The sequence below is a fragment of the Schistocerca serialis genome, chromosome 10 (genome assembly GCF_023864345.2).
Source record: "Schistocerca serialis cubense isolate TAMUIC-IGC-003099 chromosome 10, iqSchSeri2.2, whole genome shotgun sequence".
Lineage (NCBI taxonomy): Eukaryota > Metazoa > Arthropoda > Insecta > Orthoptera > Acrididae > Schistocerca > Schistocerca serialis.
In genome coordinates this window covers 143837128-143854401 of record NC_064647.1, presented here as the reverse complement: position 1 = coordinate 143854401, position 17274 = coordinate 143837128, and the positions used below count along the sequence as shown (strand labels likewise).

General features: G+C 45.9%; 1 protein-coding gene and 1 non-coding gene across 2 annotated transcripts in view; both read left to right on the top strand.

Moving 5' to 3' along the window:
- Nucleotides 1-2489: 2489 nt before the first annotated feature.
- LOC126424745 (protein sprint) overlaps nt 2490-17274 on the top strand; it is a 551880-nt gene continuing 537095 nt past the window's right edge. Inside the window, exon 1 of the mRNA XM_050087464.1 lies at nt 2490-3087. Within this exon, the coding sequence (XP_049943421.1) occupies nt 3017-3087 (71 nt within the window). The 5' untranslated portion in view covers nt 2490-3016. The remainder of the gene's footprint in view (nt 3088-17274) is intronic.
- Nucleotides 5174-5248, top strand: Trnas-cga (transfer RNA serine (anticodon CGA)). Its single transcript has one exon. It is a non-coding gene; the product is annotated as a tRNA-Ser (tRNA).

Below are 17274 nucleotides of genomic sequence, written 5' to 3'. Positions count from 1 at the left end.
TATTGACACCCTCGTACACTTACGGATTTATTGGCAGTCCTGCGGGATTTATGGTGTCAGTTCTCTCCAGCACTACTTCAGACGTTAGTCGAGTAGTGTTGCGACACTTCTGGGTGATCGCGGGAGCCTCCACGATGTTAGGCAGGTTTTCTTTGGGTCTTCAGTGTATAATACCCGTGTCTCCCTATAGCTTACCCCTATTTTTCTCAGAATTCGGAACATCTTGTACCATTTGACATTGGCGAACCCTTTTTTTTTTCCAGGTCGACAAATCCTATGAGCGTGTCTTGATTTTTCTTTCCTCTTGCCTCTAACAGCAACCGCAACGTCAGAATTGCCTCCCTGGTGCCTTTTCCTTTGCCAAAGCCAAACTCATCGCCATAGTATTTCGCAAAAGTCGTCGGAGCGGTGAGGCACGTGAGCGCGTGTCGCGGTGACGCGCGTGGGCAGACAGACCCCTCGCCAGCAGCTGATGGCTGGCGGCTTCCCCGGCGCCCACGTGCGCGGCTGCCTCCGTGTCTCGCGCTGTTGCCGCCGCTGGGGCCTGCTCCTCGCTGCCGCCTGCACGGCCTGCGTTGCCGGTTGCCTCCCCGCCGCTCCACTGCCGAGTCTCGCGCCCCGCCCCTCCGCGTCAGACGGAGCAGCCGGCAGCCAACGGGCACCAGTTGGCCCGCAGCCGCTTCAGCGCGGAGGCCAGGCTGACGCCGCGCCAGCTCGCGAACTCCAAGACTTCTCCTCTCTGCCCGCCGCGTCGCCCTCTGGGCGCTACCTCGTATCGCACCCACCGTCCGAGGGCGCTGCCTTCGGGATCCACCACTGCAGCTGCACGCGCCATTCATTTCCGCTGACCCCAGCTAGTGAAGTGGCGACGAAGCCAGTGTAATCTGCACGACCGCCCCGTGTCGACCATCGATTTCAGCCTGTTGGCCTACTCACACTCAGCTCGCACTGTTTGCATTCACAACTGCGTGACTGCAAAGCAGTAAATACCACTGGAAGTGTGCGCAAGAGCCGTCAGCTGTCGAACGCACCAGACTGTTGTTGCAGCCTCTGCTTTTGACTACTACAACTCAAGACTCCGCATGCACCATTGCCAGCCAACTGCAGCTAGTACAGCTGGCCAGCACCAAACTCATTGAGCCTTCCTGTCCACCGCAGCATCGACTGTCGACCACTACAACTGAAAACAATAAGAACAACCACAAGTGTTGCTCAGTGTGGACATTTCGACAGTCGATATTCTACTTCCTGGTGGTACAACGTCGATAGTCGACAACAACAGCTCGAAGACACGTTTAAAATAGTAGTATTTACAATGGTATCTTCGAGATTTGCCCAACTTTAGCCATCACCTACCACTGTCAATTCCTCGACGCCATCAAGAATACCGGTCTTTATTTGTGGACTGTGGACCACTAAACTTCGAAACACTAAGAACAATGTAGGAGCCTAATACAGTGTCACCATTATGACAATCGATTTTTCCTTCCCGTCATTCTAACATCGACAGTCGACAAATGCTGCTCTGATCTGTGAAATCCTCGTTATTCCATTTATAGCTCTAAGAAGAGTCCAGATTCAGCCATCGTATATTGCCCCAACACATGTGACCATGCAAGTCACGATTCCCCCATTAGAACAATGTTTTGTTTCTTCCGACTTCGGCCTAAGATGGTAACAAGTGATGCCTTAAGTTGTGAGACAAGTCGTGCACAAATCCGCTGCTGTGTACTTCATGTAAAGGTTCTTCGGAGTAATACAGCCTAAAATTTCGATTTTGTGACGTATAAAAGCGTGTGACGATAGTAATTACTATACAGCGACAGACATTCATAATAGAAAAGAGCCCATCTTCCTGACAAATTCTCCACAGACCCACTACCGCCTCAGCGACCAGTTTTCCACAAGCCCGCTGGAGGACATTCTATTAGCGAAAGACAGTTCTCATGCTTATAGTTCCAAAATAAGAAACCGTGTGGCGTGTTCAGACACTATCTCGACAGCCTGTGCAAGTGCCTCAACATTGGAAATTCGCTACCTGGGTGGAATGGAACCTGTTTCACTGACAAATGAGTTGTTTACTATCATAGTGCAGTGTCTTCGTGTACTGTTCGGTTGCACTGTGTACGTATGTGACCTGGTGGCTGCTTCTACACCGTTGACAGTGTGTTTACGCCAGGATTAAAACCTGCAATAAAAGAAATATTTGCGTTTTAGGTACTCTTTGACTGAAGTTTTACGCTATTTATCCAGGCGTGTTGCTAAGCCGTTAACGCCGTTTCCTCTGCGTTTACTGTGCTGACCCTTGGTGTGTTTCTACGAGTGGAACGGACGCTGCAGTAAGACGATCCAAGTACGAGATGTTCGGAAGTGAAATCACCATCTAAACATAAAAGGCAGTGTTTTGAACACAGCCCTGCTATCGCGTTGACAGCAACTCCGCCGCCTTATCTCGTGCTTGCCCGTGACCTTGAACCCGTTCTAGCCAGATTGCCGATATCCCGATTTCCCTCTCGGCGAGCTCAGATAACGGACCCGCGTCGCGTGCTGCGCCGAGGTTGTGTTTGCGCCGCGGAGGCGTCGGTTACTTCGCAGCTGCGTGGGAGGCAGAAAAACGGCCGCTTGAGTGGCGTGTGACGCACTGCTAATAACACGACCCGTCCTAACGACGCGCCAGCAGCCAGTTATTTCCAGCGTCGCGTCTTCTGGAAGCTTCAGCGCATTTATGAGCGTCAGCTGGTGCCGACTTCATCCCGAGCTAACGAGGATACATTTCTCGAGAACTTATTTACCTCTCGTGTGGTTCGGTCGTTGAAAGAAGACGACAGCTGTCGCAGCTTGTGTAGGCACCAAGTGGGCCAGTAATCGGCGAAATAGTGACCGGATCTGGGGATTGAGCAGTGATTCACTGGACGCAGACGTGCCGAGCAGTGGAATGCTATCTGCAGTGAAGACGCGCCTTCCTGGTGCTGGCTGACGAATTCCGACGAGCGACGTGCAACGTGCAGCATCGGCGATGCTGATAACGCAGTACACAGCGCTGCTGCTTCAGTCTTCGCGAAGACTAGCCGGCGACGCCGAATCAGGGTAAGCAACTACGAGAGACGTTCAATACGTAACACCCCTCAGAACATATTTATTGTGAAGAGTCAGAATTTTGTGACAATATACATTAACATGTCTTCTCCATGGCCTATTTTTCTGGGTTCTATGGCCGTACGCCAACGTTGTGGATGGGCATGTATTCCCTGCTGGTAAAAGCTCTTGTCCTGTAGGCGTAGCCATATTTTCACTCCAACACTGACACTCCCGTCATCTTCAAAGTGTGTTCCCTGTAGAGAATCTTCAAGCAGCCTAAAGAGATGGAAGTCCGACGGTGCCAGGTTTGGACTGTTGTGTGGATGAGGCAATGATGTCCAACCCAATTTGGCGATGTGTTCCCAGGTTCTCAGTTTTTGTGTGTGGTCGTTCGTTATCGTGTTGGAGCAAGATTTCTGTCCGATCGAACACATCGGAAACGGTTTTTGAGTCTTCACGTATATCTGAATTGATAGTTGACCCTCTTGGCATCACATCACCGAGAATGACGCCATCACAATCCCAGAAGACTGTCACCGTGACTTTTCTGCCAGAGGAGGTTGTCTTGAATTTCTTCTTTTGTGGTGAATGAGGATGATGCTTCTCCATGGACTGCTTTCGTCCCCCGTAGCGATCTGTGACAGAAAGACCTCTCCGTCGGTCTCAAAACGCTCCAACAATTCAGATGAAATGGCCTTTCTTTGAATATTGTGGTCCGCTGTGAGCATTCGTAGAACCCATCGTGAGCACCTCTTTGAATATCCGAGAGTCTTGATCATCGCAGGCGCACTTCCAATGCTGACCGACAACTGTACAGCCAATTGTCGAGTTGTGATGCGCCGGTCGGCACGAATAATGGCATCCGCACGATTCATCAGGAGCAGTGGCTGTGACAAGATGTCCCGAGCGTGGCTGATCATGGAGCTCTGTTTCTGCAATTCCTCAGGCTGAAACTCTCTTTGCCCATCGCCCTACTGTACTATCAACAGCAGCATCGCCGTACACTGCACACAAACGTTTATGGATGTTCACCATGATTTCTTTTTCTGCACACAGGAATTCAATAACAGCACGTTGCTTGTAACCTGAGTGTATGTAGACGCCATTTTGACGCTGTGCTACGGCTCTGCCATCTGCCAGAACGGTTAGAAACTTCACCGGCGCACAGAACGAACATCAAATGTGAAGCAATGAAAGGACATTTCCCTATTATATAAGAAACTATCAGGCTCGATTGCGGTAATGAAACCAACCTTTACCTTGGTTTCAGCCCAAACAATTGAGCCTTCTTCAGAAGATATACCTGAATCTATAATTTGTGTAAGAGGGCATGATCTAGAAATAAAACTAAAACAGCCTGAATAGGCGTAGTAAGGCTGCTTTAGTTTTATTTCTAGACCATGCCCTCTTAGACAAATTATAGATTCAGGTATATCTTCTCAGGAAGGCTCAATTATTTGGGCTGAAACCTAGGTAAAGGTTGCATTCATTACCGCACTCGAGGCTGACAGTTCCTTATATGGCAGATTAAAACTGTGTGCCCGACCGAGACTCGAACTCGGGACCTTTGCCTTTCGCGGGCAAGGAAGTTTCATATCAGCGCACACTCCGCTGCAGAGTGAAAATCTCATTCTGGAAACATCCCCCAGGCTGTGGCTAAGCCATGTCTCCGCAATATTCTTTCTTTCAGGAGTGCTAGTTCTGCAAGGTTCGCAGGAGAGCTTCTGTAAAGTTTGGAAGGTAGGAGACGAGGTACTGGCAGAAGTAAAGCTGTGAGTACCGACCGTGAGTCGTGCTTCGGTAGCTCAGTTGGTAGAGCACTTGCCCGCGAAAGGCAAAGGTCCCGAGTTCGAGTCTCGGTCGGGCACACAGTTTTAGTCTGCCAGGAAGTTTCATATCAGCGCACACTCCGCTGCAGAGTGAAAATCTCATTCTGGAAACATCCCCCAGGCTTTGGCTAAGCCATTTCTCCGCAATATCCTTTCTTTCAGGAGTGCTAGTTCTGCAAGGTTCGCAGGAGATCTTCTGTATAGTTTGGAAGGTAGGAGACGAGGTACTGGCAGAATTAAAGCTGTGAGTACCGGGCGTGAGTCGTGCTTCGGTAGCTCAGTTGGTAGAGCACTTGCCCGCGAAAGGCAAAGGTCCCGAGTTCGAGTCTCGGTCGGGCGCACAGTTTTAAGCTGCCAGGAAGTTTCATATCAGCGCACACTCCGCTGCAGAGTGAAAATCTCATTCTGGAGTTTCTTATATATTATATTATCATGATTGCTGACTGGGCTGCAACGTTGGTTCTCTATGTATATTAATGGATTTTTAAAAGGCAATGTAGGCCATTACTTACTGAACGACCATCATAAGAAAGCCTCTCAAACGATTGCGCATTTACGTTGCAGTATTTGATGATTGGTGTTGTGGGGGGACCTTTACTTTGAGGAAAATGTGTTGTTTATAAGTGATCGAATGAAACAAGTTCAATGTTACCAGTCACTGTTTATACATCTCCACGGCGCGCTTAGAATGTTTAAAACTTATACATCAGGTGGATTTGTGTGGACTAATGTGGCATGTATTTGTTGTGTTACGACTTTGGAGTAACTTGGCCACTGTGTAATAGAGAGAAAGAAACCATTGTTTCAGTAAATAGCCCACAGATTTATGGAGGTTTCCTATTGAAAGGATGAACGGAAATAAATGTAAAAGTACTTACTGGCTGGCTCTGAGCACTGTGGGACTTAACATCTATGATCATCAGTCCCCTAGAACTTAGAACTAATTAAACCTAACTAACCTAAGGACATCACACAACACCCAGTCATCACGAGGCAGAGAAAATCTCTGACCCCGCCGGGAATCGAACCCGGGAACCCGGGCGCGGGAAGCGAGAACGCTACCGCACGACCACGAGCTGCGGACAAAAGTACTTACTTTACTACTTCGTGTCGGGAAGCCAATGATAGTGTTTCAGAGCAGTGTTGGGCCACGTCCAGGGCTTCTTTCTTGCCCGGCCACAAATCGTCAAGGTTGCATCTGTAGGGACAGGCCAGGACTTGTTCCAAGTCCTGCAAAGCACGACAATCGCACTTATCATCACATTCCCATGGTCCCACCTGGTCACGTTTGGTTTCACCGCGGTCACCCCTTTTATTATAGAGTTCACGGTCCTCCATGTTTTCCAGTTTGTTATGGAGCCACCTATTTTTCTTTCACGAGAGGTGGAGTCCCTCCACGCCCACACCGGCATGATGGCCAACTCAAAAGGTCTACCGCCATCTCTGCATAAGGGTTAGTTTCCACTAAAGTGAGGTGTCGCAGGATGTGGGTACTGCGATGCTTGCGTACATCTGGTTAAGGTCAACCATTAAAACGCGCTCATCTGGAGATAGATTGGGTCGAAAGTCGAACGAAAAGTAGCGGTTTGAAGGGCAGAGGGAAAAAATGCCAAGGCAAGAGCTAAGGGAAAAAAGCAGTAGCGACAGTTCATGCAAGGGTAGGCTTTGCTAGTAGTGGGTATCGTGCATGTCGATACCTTTGACGTTGGGCGGTGCAGTTACTCGGCGGAAGTTTGCCATAGGTGGTTATTCCCTAGCTAATAGTGTCTTTGGCCGCTTTTGGTTCCACCTACGATTGTGACCATAGTTTCCCAGACTGAGGATGGAAGGATTTCTGTATAGTCGTGTGGCGTGTTTTTTGAATACTTCCTTGAGCTACCTGTCCTGGTGCATAGTCAGGTGGTGGTTCTTCAGTGGCCATGTTTCAGAACCTTTTACGGGATCTCAGTCGTCCAAGCTCGCACTCACAAGGGGAGGCCGCCAATTGTGAAATTCAGATTCGATTCATACTGCGCATAATAAAAGCTCATGGCCAAAGGTGTAATGTGGCAAAGCACCAAGATGCACTTCTCAGCCGTTGTCGAGAAAATCGACAGTTAAAAGAAACCGTTGCCGTGAAATACTCTCTACGATTAATAGTTTTCTACAGCGTCGTGGCGCAGCGGTAAGCGCTCGGGTTCGTAATCCGAAGGTCGCCGGATCGAATCTCGCGCCATGCAACTTTTTTTTTATTATTAGTTTTTTGTAATTCATATATATATATATATATATATATATATATATATATATATATATATATATATATATATATATATATATATATATACTATTAATGAATTGCTTATGCATGTTGGTGAAGGCGGATTGCTCTCCAATTGTACCGCCTCCATTTTTCCCTTTTTTTTTTTAACAGGGTGTACCAAAGCTCTCCCGTCCGCACTGATTTTCGACGATGTTATAAGTTGCGCTAGGGACCGCATCTACCTTCTTTCGAAGTTAGCACGCAACTACGCTGTTATGCGGCGGCTCGTTTCGGCCCATTCAACATCTGTCATTCAAGTGTAACGAGCGAGTAACGGAGTTTATATTTCATACCTGCCACAGCAAATTTGTGTTCGTGGTGTCTCTATTCTAATTCGAACGTTTGACTTATGCTATACGTATTCGTTTCGGAATATCGTTTCTACGTCTTCCGTTAACTATACGTGGATAACATTATGAAGATAATTAATAACATTTGTGAAATACAACTTTGTTTGCGGAAAACATAATGACGTTCGAAGTCGCCAGTTTTTCCACGACAAACGACTTTCAACAACTTATTATATGCATAATTGTTGCAACTGATTGCCGGGAATTATATATATATAAAATCAGTGTGGACAGGAGAGCTTTGGTACACCCTGTTAAAAAAAAAAAAGGGAAAAATGGAGGCGGTACAATTGGAGAGCGATCCGCCTTCACCAATATGCATAAGCAATTCATTAATAGAATATATATATATATATATATATATATATATATATATATATATATATATATATGAATTACAAAAAACTAATAATAAAAAAAGGTTGCATGGCGCGAGATTCGATCCGGCGACCTTCGGAGTACGAACCCGAGCGCGTACCGCTGCGCCACGACGCTGTAGAAAATTATTAATCGTAGAGAGTATTTCACCGCAACGGTTTCTTTTAACTGTCGATTTTCTCGACAACGGCTGAGAAGTGCATCTTGGTGCTTTGCCACATTACACCTCTGGCCATGAGCTTTTATTATGCGCAGTATGAATCGAATCTGAATTTCACAATTGGCGGCCTCCCCTTGTCAGTGCTAATGAGAGGATGTCGCTCATTGGTGGTCTGTCTGAGCCTCACTGTAAATTCAAGAGATGTTGTTTGGGAGCTGGGACACAGCTCTGTATATCCTATGTAGGGGCGTGGCTTTCATACAACCTGTTCTTATTCTCCATATTTTATTAACACTTTGCCGTCCTCACGCCTCGTAGAAATTTATTCTCTTGGCGGCGGCAGCGCTAACTCGGATTACTTGGCTTGTCGGCGGCCGCTTGTCACCTTTCCGTTGATGACAAGCTTCAAACACATTGACTTATGCGTGCTTTAATTTTCCTGAAATCCTCCATTTTGCCGTATCGTTCCACAAACTCGAATTTTCTTTTTAAGCAACTTCTCTGCAAGTTCTACACCGTTATAATAATCGTCCACGCAGAGGTGATGCCACTTTCCATCACAAGGTGTTACTAGTTCCATCACTGTTTTTACTAAAGGCTGCCTTGAATGAGGAAATGTATCCCGTACTCGAATCACACAGCATCCGAATGAGTATGCCGTACTTCATAATTTTCGACGGATTGTAAACTTTAAAATTTAACCATCCACGCCACGGTATCATTCCTCCATCAATTAAGATGTTTTGACTTAGATTAAGCATTTCTTTAAACTTTGGAAAAACAATCAATTACGAATTGCGCTTTGACATGCCGGTCGGCATTATCCGGTTTATTGTTGCTGTCGGAAAAATGTAAAAATGATAATATTTGTCTGAATCGGTTGCGGGACATCGGTGAGTCTATCAACGGATTCGTTGACCAAAATCATCGATCCATGCGTTTTTTACAATTCCCATAAGGATAGCAAACCCAAACCATTTTCTAAGTTCGGGTCCCGTTACGTCGACAAATTTGGCATTTTTTAAAATCCAGTTTCCTTCCGTTGCAATTTTGACTGTAATACTTGTTGGTTTCGCTGCCAATATATTCACTTAGATCGTTCCCTACATATATAATTACGATATCCTCGACGTTGGGAAATATGTTTGGACCCGGGGATCCGTCAAAGTTCTTACTGTCCTCGGTAAATCAAAGTCTGACCACTGTGCACTGTCTTCTTCGTCTGATTCAGCCGAATCAGATGGCAACCGTAGCGTTCGCCGAATTCTTCTTTGGTCGTATTTCACTATCTTCCTAGAATTCTGCTTCACTTTCATTTTTTTGATATCCAATGTCGGCCAAGTCGTTTGGAACGTCAGACAAGACGTCCGCGCATTCATCGGAAATAATCCTATTGTCTCTTTCGTCCGCCATGATGAAAGGGCGTAAGTACTTATAAAAACAAAAAACTTGTTGTTGGGTGTCACTTACTATTACCTAAACAAAACACGAACAGAATGTAAAGGATACTAAAGTGCTGTCGCCGGCTCCTGCGCCATACTATGCTCACGACACCACTGTGGTGTCGCCGGCCACTGAGCGATACTATGCAGACGACACCACTGTGATGTCGCCTGACGGCAAAGTGTTACGGCTTATGTCGACTTTTCTCATATGGGTCGATCTTGTCCACACTGGGCGGGCATAGTCATCTTTAGAGAAGCATATTGCTTGTGCGGTGGTTCTCGGGATGGTGTGTTTCGCTCCCCATTTGCTGCAAAGTATTATTTCTGGAAGCCGCCTGCTGACGGATTTTTTCTCAGCGGTGTTTATATGTGAGAGATCTGTCCAAAGTCACACCCAGATCGGTTGGTTTATCTGTGTTTTCCAGTGTGGTATTATTCCAGGAAACATTGACCTTTCGCTTTGCTTGCCAAGATCAAAGGAAAGCGTTTGCTTGACTCTTAGAAGTATTCTGTTTAAAGGAGTCCTGGAAAGTCCTCCGCTGAGTTGTGATTGCCAGGTCGTCTGCATAAATTAGGTACTGGCTCGTCATTAGTGTGCAGACAGATTAAAAAGGGAGGTGGCCAGAACGCTTCCCTGGGCCATTCCTTTGGTTTCTCCATCGACTCTTCTTTCAAACGAGAACGACGTAAAATGTTCTATTTTGTAAGAGAGACTCTTTGTAAGAGAGACTCTTTGTAAACACTCAGGCAAAGAAGGTGGCGTCTGCGATGCAATAAGAGCATGTAGGAAAAGAACACTACTTCGGAGCAAGTCGCAAAGCACTGTGGATATCTTTCGTTGTGTAGATGAATACATCTCCAGTGATCCGAGACGGTTTTCTGCAAAGTTTACACAACTCCATTCTTTGTACACACTTAAGTAATCAGGATTGCATATTAGAAACATTAAGTGCAATAGTTATGTTGTCAAAGGAGGCAAAATAGGTATGTAAACAACAATGTACTAATGATTCCTGTCTTACATAGGTGGTTCGTGTGTGTGTGTGTGTGTGTGTGTGTGTGTGTGTGTGTGTGTGTGTGTGTGTTCGCGCATGCGTGCGTGCGTGCGCGCGCGCTCGTTTGTGTGTCAGTGTAAGTGAGGTTGGGAATCAGAGGAAAAAAATTTTGCTTATTCCAGAGCTGTGGGTTGTTAACATTCGTCTGTTGTATACTCTATGAAAATAAAGATTGAACTAAGGTATTGGTTATGAGTACAGATATAGTGTTAATAAACGAAAATATTGGCATTCGCAGTTTGGTAGTGAAGTTTTCAATTTGTGTTAGGGATTTCTTGCAGAAGCTGTCTACATGTACACCCATATTGCGCAAGCCAGTGTGGAGTGCATGGCAGAAGGAACTTGTACAGTAAACACACATCAAAAAAAGTTATGCATCACCCCGATTCCCAGAACTCCTGAAGATAGACGTTGACAATGGATATTGTATCACAGACACAGTCCCTTTCTCTGTTCAGAGATGTCACTAAACCCGCCCAAAGATGTAAACAACCATGCATGAGCAGCGCCTATTAGACGGAGGGGGTCCGACAGCCGATCAGTTCCAGTCATTCCACCAGGAAGGAGGTAAACGGCTCGTGTTGTCTGTAGTTCAACTATGCCTAGACGGTCAATACCGCGGTTCGAAGGGAAGTGTCCGGGCCTCTCGGAGTGAACCAAAGCGATGTTGTTCTGACATGGAGGTGATGCAGAGAGACGGGAACTGTCGATGACATGCCTCGTCCAGGCCGCCCATGGACTACTACTGCAGTGGATGACCGCTACCTACGGATTACGGCTCGGAGGAACCCTGACAGCGACGCCGCCACGTTGAATAATGCATTTCGTGCAGCCACAGGACGTCGCGTTACGACCCAAATCGTGGGCAATAGGCTGCATGATGCGCAACTTCACTCCTGAGGTCCATGGCTTTTGTTGCTGTTCGAGTTATTAACTCTTTTCGAGATACTGTCCATTCCGTTAAAGAGTTCTCCCCTTCCCTTTGACAGAATTGCATTATCATCGGCAAATCTTAAAGTTTTTGTTTCTTTTCCCTGGTACATTCAGCAACATGATGAATAAGCTACGACCATGGCTCACACTCTTTTGAACTGCTGTTTCCCTTTCATGCGCTCCTATTCTTATATCTGCAGTCTGAATTCTGTAAAATTTATAGATAACTTTTCGCTCCCTGTATTTTATCCCTGCCGCCTTCAGAATTTCAAACAAAGTATTCCAGTGAACTGTGTAAAACGTTTTCCCAGATCAACAAGTGTTATAAACGCAGGTTTGCCTTTCCGTAACCTGGCTTGTAAGATAAGTCGTTGGCTTAGTGTTGCCTCGCGTGATCCTACATTTCTCCTGAACCCAAACCGATCTTCCCCGATGTCGGCTTTTACCAGTTATTCCATTCTTCTGTGAATAGTTGGTGCTAGTATTTTGCAAGCATCACTTATTAAACTGATGGTTCTGCAGTATTCATTTATGTCAGCGCCTGCCATGATTGGAATTGAAATTATCACATTCTTCCTGGCATCTGAGGGTATTTCTCGTTCCTCTTGTACGTTCCAGACCAGGTGCAACGGCGTTGTCGTGGTTGACTCAACAAAAGTTTTCAATAGCAGGCCTGGTTTCGTGTTAGGCCTTTCAGTTCACCACGAAACTCTTCTCATTCTTGATTTACTTTCTTCTACCTTCTATAATATTACACTACTAGCCATTAAAATTGCTATACCACGAAGATGACGTGCTGCAGACGCGAAATTTAACCGACAGGAAGAAGAAGCTGTGATATGCAAATGATCAGCTTTTCAGAGCATTCACACAAGGTTGGTGCCGGTGGCGACACCTACAACGTGCTGACATGAGGAAAGTTTCCAACCGATTTCGCATACACAAACAGCAGTTGACCGGCGTTGCCTGGTGAAACGTTGTTGTGATACCGCGTGTAAGGAGGAGAAATGCGTACCAACACGTCTCCGACTTTCATAAAGGTCGTATTGTAGCCTATCGCGATTGCGGTTTATCGTATCGCGACATTGCTGCTCGCGTTGGTCGAGATCCAATGACTGTCAGCAGAATATGGAATCGGTGGGTTCAAGTGGGTAACGCCGTGCTGGATCCCAACGACCTCGTATCAATAGCAGTCGAGATGACAGGCATCTTATCCGCATGGCTGTAACGGATCGTACAGCCACGTCTCGATCCCTGAGTCAACAGATGGTGACGTTTGCAAGACAATAACCATCTGCACGAACAGTTCGACGACGTTTACAGCAGCATGGACTATCAGCTCGGAGACAATGGCTACGGTTACCCTTGATGCTGCATCACAGACAGGAGCGCCTGCGATGGTGTACTCAACGACGAACTTGGGTGCACGAATGGCAAAACATCATTTTTTCGGATGAATCCAGGTTCTGTTTACACCATCATGATGGTCGCATCCGTGTTTAGCGACATCACGCTGAACGCACATTGGAAGCGTGTATTCGTCATCGCCATACTGGCGTATCACCCGGCGTGATGGTATGGGTTAGACGTCTCGGTCTCCTCTTGTTCGCATTGACGGCACTTTGAACAGTGGACGTTACATTTCAGATGTGTTACGACCCGTGGCTCTACCATTCATTCGTTCCCTGCGAAACCCTACATTTCAGTCCGCAGCTCGTGGTCGTGCGGTAGCGTTCTCGCTTCCCACGCCCGGGTTGCCGGGTTCGATTCCCGGCGGGGTCAGGGATTTTCTCTGCCTCGTGATGACTGGGTGTTGTGTGATGTCCTTAGGTTAGTTAGGTTTAAGTAGTTCTAAATTATAGGGGACTGATGACCATAGATGTTAAGTCCCATAGTGCTCAGAGCCATTTTTTAACCCTACATTTCAGCCGGATAATGCACGACCGTATGTTGCAGGTCCTGTACGGGCCTTTCCGGATACAGAAAATGTTCGACTGCTGCCCTGGCCAGCACATTCTCCAGATCTCTCACCAATTGAAAACGTCTGATCAATGGTGTCCGATCAACTGGCTCGTCACAATACGCCAGTCACTACTCTTGATGAACTGTGGTATCGTGTTGAAGCTGCATGGGCAGTTGTACCTGTACACGCGATCCAAGCTCTGTTTGACTCAATGCCCAGGCGTATCAAGGCCGTTATTACGGCCAGAGGTGGTTGTTCTGGGTACTGACTTCTCAGGATGTACGCACCCAAATTGCGTGAAAATGTAATCACATGTCAGTTCTAGTATAATGTATTTGTCCAAAGGATACCCGTTTATCATCTGGATTTCTTCTTGGTGTAGCAATTTTAATAGCCAGTAGTGAACTTTCAAAGTGGTACTGTAGTGTACAGACTTAATAAGGGCTGCATATTACAATACCAAAATCCGCTTAAACCGCCAGTATTTCACTCTGGTAATCCATCAAGGAAAGTGGCGCAGCAGCCGCACGTCAAGTACCTGAATGTTGTGGTTGTTGTGGTCTTCAGTCCTGAGACTGGTTTGATGCAGTTCTCCATGCTACTCTATCCTGTGCAAACTTCTTCATCTCCCAGTACCTACTGCAACCTACATCCTTCTGAATCTGAGTAGTGTATTCATCTCTTGGTCTCCCTCTACGATTTTTACCCCCACGCTGCCCTCCAATACTAAATTGGTGATCCCTCGATGTCTCAGAACATGTCCTACCAACCGATCCCTTCTTCTAGTCAAGTTGTGCCACAAGCTCCTCTTCTCCCCAATTCTATTCAATACCTCCTCATTAGTTATGTGATCTACCCATCTAATCTTCAGCATTCTTCTGTAGCACCACATTTTGAAAGCTTCTATTCTCTTCTTGTCTAAACTATTTATCGTCCACGTTTCACTTCCATACATGGCTACACTCCATACAAATACTTTCAGAAACGACTTCCTGACACTTAAATCTATACTCGATGTTAACAAATTTCTCTTCTTCAGAAACGCTTTCCCTACCATTGCCAGTCTACATTTTATATCCTCTTCACTTCGACCATCATCAGTTATTTTGCTCCCCAAACAGCAAAACTCCTTTACTACCTTAAGTGTCTAATTTCCTAATCTAATTCCCTCAGCATCACCCTACTTGATTCGACTACATTCCATTATCCTCGTTTTACTTTTTTAGTACCTTAATACTGATAACAAAACGAACAGCTGTATTGGCTGACGTACATTCTTGCTAACTGTTCCCATCTGAAGAGTTACTTCGTCTTTGTCATTGCGGATCGCAGGTTACGCTTGAGGCCTGAAGATGACACCATTTTGTGTCGAATCCGGCAGCATGTGTTATAAAGAATAAACGACTTTGGATTCCAATGCAGGTGTTGGCTTTATCAGTATTCGAGGATAGTATTTCACTCTTATACCCATTTAGCCTTGTACAGGAGCAGCTCTCCGGCTGGCACTGGACATTTCCAGAGGCGTGCCTGCATGCTGAACGGCCGGAAGCACTTGCTTCTGACCGCCAGACCGTGGAGGACTCGAGCTACTTGCTGCCGCCTGCTGCTTACTTATACGGGCCTTCTCATGACTCAGCCGGCGCGGCATTAAGGCGCTGCAGTCTCCCCACCCACCACTGACCGTTCTCTCTCTGTCTCTCTCTGCGCACTCCTTTTCCCTGTATACCCACCCCCTCCATCTGCTGAAGGCTTCATAACGTCACGCAGCCAACAGCTCAACATTCCAGGGTACAAAACGCATACAAGTTACAATACAATTAGCAGAGAACATGTGCGCGTCACATCCTGTATGTACACTATCTGATCAAAAGTATCTGGACACCTGTTACTGGACTTTAGTGTGGAGTGTATCCACCCTTCCTCTTCTTGACGGCTTCAGTGAGATGGAGGAATGGTATCCTGTTCTTCCTCAAGGGCCAAAACTAGAGAACGTAGTGATCTTAGGGTAAGGCAAAGAAGCGATATGGAATGGAAAGATTATGTGAAATCAGTATTAGGGAAGGTGAACGGAGGCTTCTGGGAGAGTGCGATGCGAATGCAAAAGAAATCGCGTGAGCAGTATTCCAGTGTTTGGAGTCCTTGTGTTGAAGAAGGGACAGCAGCCATTGGACAAAGTTAGAGACGCAGTGTTACGTTCATAACAGGTCGGTGTAGATCACGCGAGAGTAAAACATAAAATTACATAGGAATCATTGGAAGAAAGACGGCGTAATTTGTTACGAAACCCTGTGGGCTAAATTTCGCGAACAAGTATTCAGGGGCGACTGTGTGACCATTCTGCTGTTAGCGCCGTATTTCTCTCGTAGTGAGCATGACAGAGATGGGTGCTCGGACAAATGCGCTTAGATAGCCGTTTTTGCCTCGCACAGTACGAGAATGAAATAGGAAAGAAAACTGATAATATCGGAACATGTGCCCTCTACCTTGCACTGTACTGTGGCTTGCGTAATATGCATCCAGAATGAACCAGATATTACGCTGTGCACGGTAGAGAAGTAATTTGCATAACCACATTCCTTACTGTGTGTGGTAACGCATAATCTCTGGTTGTTGAGGGCATTTTTGTTCTGTCGTTGCAACTACAAAAAATGCGTGATTTTTTCACCATACGCTTTTCACCTCCTCCTCAAACTCACACTGCTATATACTTATGTCCACTCATCATGGTTTCCCCCCCCCCCCCCTCCCCCGCAAAAAAATCTCCATTGCTCTTCCTTCTCTACTCTTACACAGTACATAAATACACTGAAACATAATTAAAAAGAATTGCCCACATACAATAATCTTCTTTTTTTTTTAATGTTGTAGATCAAAGACAAAGTAGTGGAAAGGTTATGTTGACAACACTACAAAACGCAAAGAACAACACATACTTCAAGTACAAAAACAAACAGAATATAGTGGTGTGCATAAAGGTGTGTTGTGAGAAATGCATAGTGCTGCAGAACATCTAAAAATTAGACCAACAGTGTCTAACACAGAAAAACAACAATGTGCTAGCAGGCGACATTTCCCGATGTAAGCTGGAAATCAACCGAAAAATCACCGTAAGTACAAATCAACCTATTCTTAACGAACTGTTTTCGATCTAAAAAGCAAATCAAAATGTAAATAACTTGATTCCAGACCACTGATGATACTTTACCTCAATAAAGCGAAATTCGCCTGGTGAAAAAATCACCATTTTTTATAGTTGCAACGACAGAACAAAAATACCCTCAAGAATTATAAAGCAACTATGGCCATACAAATGAGGAATTTAATCTCTGTTTGTTTCCTTATTTAAATCGTGAGTCTTTTAGGAGCACCTGCTACCATCGTCTGTGTCATCCTGTCTTTTGTCAGACAATACATCAATTACCTCCCATCAGTAACATCAGTAGATGCCAAGTTCATTTTGTTTGCAAATGATACAAACAAGAAAATGGGGCCCGAGGGAGGTTTGAACAGAGATCTCCTCCTTCGCAGTCCATCATCCTAACCACATTACCGTGACACTGTGGCTACTGAAAGTCACTCGATGTTGCACAACCTGAACTGGGCTCGTTTCTATTTTGCTTCTTTTTTTTCACAGTTCAGTACTGCTTCTCTTGATCTGTGTTCAGTTTTTGACGGGCTATCTACTGGGTCATGTCGCCGTTAAATGTGAGGGGGATGCGATGAGAAGTTTCCCTTGTTCGTAGAGCCGATTAACGTATGGTGAGTCACTACGTCCATCAGT